The sequence below is a fragment of the Engraulis encrasicolus genome, chromosome 23 (genome assembly GCF_034702125.1).
Source record: "Engraulis encrasicolus isolate BLACKSEA-1 chromosome 23, IST_EnEncr_1.0, whole genome shotgun sequence".
Taxonomy (NCBI): Eukaryota; Metazoa; Chordata; class Actinopteri; order Clupeiformes; family Engraulidae; genus Engraulis; species Engraulis encrasicolus.
Window position 1 is genome coordinate 49359612 of NC_085879.1, and position 4964 is coordinate 49364575.

General features: G+C 43.7%; 1 protein-coding gene across 1 annotated transcript in view; it reads left to right on the plus strand.

The window, feature by feature from the left end:
- LOC134440049 (cingulin-like protein 1) overlaps positions 1-542 on the plus strand; it is a 43919-nt gene extending 43377 nt beyond the window's left edge. The window contains exon 12 of the mRNA XM_063189977.1: positions 534-542. Within this exon, the coding sequence (XP_063046047.1) occupies positions 534-542 (9 nt within the window). The remainder of the gene's footprint in view (positions 1-533) is intronic.
- Positions 543-4964: the final 4422 nt, after the last annotated feature.

Consider the following 4964-nt stretch of genomic DNA (forward strand, 5'->3'; position numbering starts at 1 on the left):
TGCGGGGGGGGAAAACCCCCCTTTTTGGGGGGAAAATATATATATTCTGCCATGTTTGAATACAAATAGGAATGATCCCACAGCAGTTTTGCAGGTGATTGACCAAACAGATGAAAACGGAGAAGCAATAATGGTAGATTAAGGACAGTTGGGGGGTTTGACCTGATAAGTTGACTAATTATTTGATGACGTTAAATATCGCGTACCCCCACTTAAAAAAATCCCCACTACACCACTGAGGGTAAAAGCAGAATGCAAGCCTTCTGGCTGTGGTGCTGTCACCAAACCGCATCAGAGCTCATTTGCATAATATAAGTCCAACTACAAACTGTTGTTTAAGTCGCTCAAATCACTGTTGTCTCTTCTGTCACCAGAGACTCAATACAAAGTCAATTACTTCCGTCGACGGATTCGCTCAACCCCCCAAATCTCATGTTATGGCATGTGTTCTACAGTATATAGCCACCCAAATCACATGTTATACTTGTTATGGTATTATATAGCCACCCAAATCACATGTTGTGGTTACACAGCCGCCCTAATCACATGCAATGTTATGGCCAGTAACGCTTGAAGTGCTGCATGTTGGTTCTGATCCACCGCTGAGGTGTATGTGGTCTTGGGCCAGCTCAGACAGCCACCTGTGGTTTATAGTGTAAAGTACAGTATGTGTGCTCACATGTTATGGTATAAACCCACCGGTGAGGGTCATGTGGTCGTGTGATAATCACATGTTATGGTATAAACCCACCGGTGAGATGCATGTGGTCGCGGGCCAACTGACATGTTATGGTGTACACCCACCGGTGAGGGTCATGTGGTCGCGGGCCAACTGACATGTTATGGTATAAACCCACCGGTGGGATGCATGTGGTCGCGGGCCAACTGACATGTTATGGTGTACACCCACCGGTGGGATGCATGTGGTCGCGGGCCAACTGACATGTTATGGTGTACACCCACCGGTGAGATGCATGTGGTCGCGGGCCAGCTCGAACAGCCGCATGTGCTGATGTGTGATGGGGTTGAAGGACCCGCAGGCCAGCAGCACCAGGGGGATACGGGCGGCCATCTCACTGCCTGAAAACACACGCTGTGCACCTCCTCCTGCTCCTCTGACACAGTCTGTAGAAACAGGCACCTCCTCCTGCTCCTCTGACACAGTCTGCACCTCCTCTGATGATGATACAGTCTGTAGAATCAAGTGCCTCCTCCTCCTCCTCTGATGATGATACAGTCTGTAGAATCAAGTGCCTCCTCCTCTTCCTCCTCCCACAGTCTGCACCTTCTCCTCCTCCTCCAACGCAGTCTGCAGAATCACGCACCTCCTTTTCCTCCTCCGACAGTCTTCGGAATCTGAGTGTGAAGAGCACCTAGCTGAGTGGAGAGAGAGAGAGAGAGAGGGAGAGAGAGAGTGTGAGAGAGAGAGAGAGAGGGAGGGAGAGAGAGAGAGAGAGAGAGAGAGAGAGAGAGAGAGAGAGAGAGAGAGAGAGAGAGAGAGAGGGAGAGAGAGAGTGTGAGAGAGAGAGAGAGAGAGAGGGAGGGAGAGAGTGAGAGAGCCTGAGGCGATGCATTGATTAAGCGAAACATTATACAGCCGGCATCAGCAGCCGCCCTCCACATTAGAATAATTTCAACAGCCCCCCCAACCCCAACCCCCTGCCGTTGCCAAGGTGAGGGAGTGTTCAAGTCTGTCAAGGTCACACTTTTTTTCCCTTCACACTGAATTTAGAGATTTAATATGTGATTTAACATGCGAACAGTGTAGGTAGGAGAAATAGATTTATGTCCTGCTTCTTTTCTTTTTTTTGTCTTCCAAGGGTGACAAAAGGCATGCAACTTTCGACAAACAAAGAGGATCTGAATCTGGCTTTGGCCAAGAGTGAGACTGTGTGAGTCAATGAGGTTTTTGGGGTACAACCACAGTTAATGCCCATATACTAATTAGTCATTCAACTCCTACAAAATTGGTATGAACTGTGGTTGCGCCACCCTGACGTCACATGTGCTACGACTAGAACATCATTGACCAGTGAGTTAATGAAGTGACCAGTAGCTCCCTGTCACGATAAACAGTTTTGCTGTTATAAAAATATAATGAAAATGGGATAAAAATGCTAATACACCCCTTTTAATTTTGAAAGCATCGCAGCAGGGGGTGCTAGATAGATAGGTAGAGAGATAGATAAGGTAGACAGACTGAAAATTAAAAGTTACCTACGTATAAGCATAATTGCGCTGAGTGAGATGTGCCTATCGATATTCAGTCTAAGAAAGTGACGAGGAAAACAAAGAAGCATGCAAAAACTTATTGTGGCAAAAATGTTATCATGCTTGTAAAAACGTATTGTACGATATATTGACTTGGTGAATATTGTGACAGCCCTAGTGACCAGTGACATTGAGAAATGGCTATCCTCCCACAGGGAAGGGATTACATGACTTAACACCGGTGGTGTTACTGGTGACCTGATAGCGGCCAGGCCAGTCAGGGTTATGAATGGACCTGCATTGTACTGGGAAAAAACCTGCTGACCTGGCAGAGGATGGCGTGCGGTTTCAAGACCATTGGAGACTTTTTAAGAAGGTGCACTGCACACACATGACGTTTCATTCAGAAGGTGCACACACATGACGTTTTATTCTGCCCTACATTTGGAAGCCAGGGGTAAGGCGAGGAAAGATATTAAAGGTGTTTCGGGGGGTCAAATTCACGTTTGAGTAGGGTAAGCCTGAAAATACAAAGCATCTTAACAAAAGGTGTGAATAATCTTCACACACAACACAATTAATATTGTAATGTAGCCTAATGTCTACGGGTGGTTGACGTTTCAGGCCGTAACACACTTAAAGGAGGAAACATATTTCAATTCCTTAAAGAATAGGTGGAAAAATTGGGGGAAAAAAAAATGATGATGGGTCATTCCACGCCAAATCTCCGAATCATCCCGCACGACCATCTCAGATTTGGCAGAAAAAAATCAAGGAGGTTCACAAACGTCCCAATAGGAAAAGTGCAAAATTATAGCTCTCAACTCCTCATAGTTTTGTCATTAAAAATGTTTTTGTCAGGTACCCCCCTGACTCGTTTGGAACAGACTTCTCAGAGAGCCCACTTTCAGAGTGTTGTATCTAAAAAACTACTTTAAGTAGGTCCTTGTGAATTTCAAGGGGTAACATTTGGAACATGTACTTGTGAAATGTGGATTTTCACACATCCTCTTGTCATTTACCACCTTTTTATGGGGGCTTTAAGTTGCTTGAAAAATTCTCACCTTTGAATTTGTGGGCATCTTTGAAGGACTGTGGTAAGTGCAGTTTTAAAGACAGAGGTTTGATATGGACAATGTATGTTCCCAACCATTCTGTGCATGTTGTGTTGAAAGACTGATCTTCTGCGATGAACAGTTCAGAAGATATGAAGTCTTTAAAATGGAAAAACTGAAACTTGGTGCCATCTTTGCCACGTTATTAAAAAAAAAATGTCACGACTCACCACCATATTATCAACAGTTTTGGAAAGATTAGATGTCACCTTAAACTTCCACAATTTTCATCTAAGACTAATATGAAACATGATGTACCACATCTTCTTTCATTTACATTTGTTTTCAAGAGGGAAAATATAAATGTTGTAGGTTTTTAACTAATGTTACTTAAAACATGTCAACCACCCCTAATCAGATGTGAATGAGATATTTATTTCTTAATCATTCGATGTTGAGTCGGCAACAACATTTAAAATGCTGAAATGTGTGACAAAACGGCTTTCTTGTTTAGCACATTTATATCGTATATCCCACTTCAGTTGGTTCGCTCACTCATTCCCAGTCAAAGGTAGTCAAACGGTGTCAGGGTTGCGCACTTGCGCTGCGTCTTCTCCATGTATCGCTACAATGTTGCCAGCAGGCTGTGATGCATCATGCTTGCTTGCCCACCACACGCGTGAGTAGGGAACAACAACATTGACGACAATGACCGAAGCGGCGCCAGTCATGCTTTAGAATATACTATCTATCCATCACAGTCTCAGTTTATACATGATTAGCGTAATATTGAGCATACACACACACACCACCATACGCCCATAAAGACACAAATCGTGCCGAACCCAGACAGGCTACACCTGTAGCCTACAGAGGTATAGGCACCGGGTGGCTAAACACGACATTTGCAGTACGACGGGGTGCACCAAACCCACCGATGTAGCCAGCTTTTTCAGATTACAAGCAAAGTTTATGAGGATCATAATATAGGATGGGGACTGTAGCTCCTTAGCATTAGCCTACCACAACCAAACTACTCTATTGTAACGGCTACAGTCACTAAATAAATTATTTTCTGAAAAGAATGCGATGATAGCAGGCGTGAAATGGGTGGTTGTTACTTGTCATTGCATGTCATTGAAATAACAGTGATTTACCTTCTGTAGATAGGGCATGGGCTTTACAGTAGACACGTGTGTTACACTTGTTATGTTCCCCCGGAACACCACGTATCAAAAAAACTACTGCCCTATCACACTTTACATAAGAAGCAACAGCGGCCACTTGTGGCGCTTCTTATGAATCGCGTTTAAATTCCAGGTGTCATATGGGAAGAGAGCTTTTCTGTTCAGCTTGGAATAAAAAAAAAAGCTTGGAATTAATAAAAAAATCGAATAACCTCGGGGTTAATCAAATTCTTTGAGATGTTTGAAAGTGGAGTAAAAAGTTTCAAGTGTCTTTTAAATGAAGAGATAAGCGTATGTGCCGCAACTTCCTGTGTTCAGTGAATTAATGCAATCAGATCTTATTTACATTTTTATCTATCTCGCCCGTCTTTTCTGACCCTATTCCTACGCCTCTACTCTGAAGTGCATAGGCTACTTGCCGCGTTATTGAAGCCTTTGCTTCAGATTTTATTGGCGTACACAGATAAAAGTGTTGTGTTTGCTTTGTTTTTGCTTTTTGGGGAGATTGGTC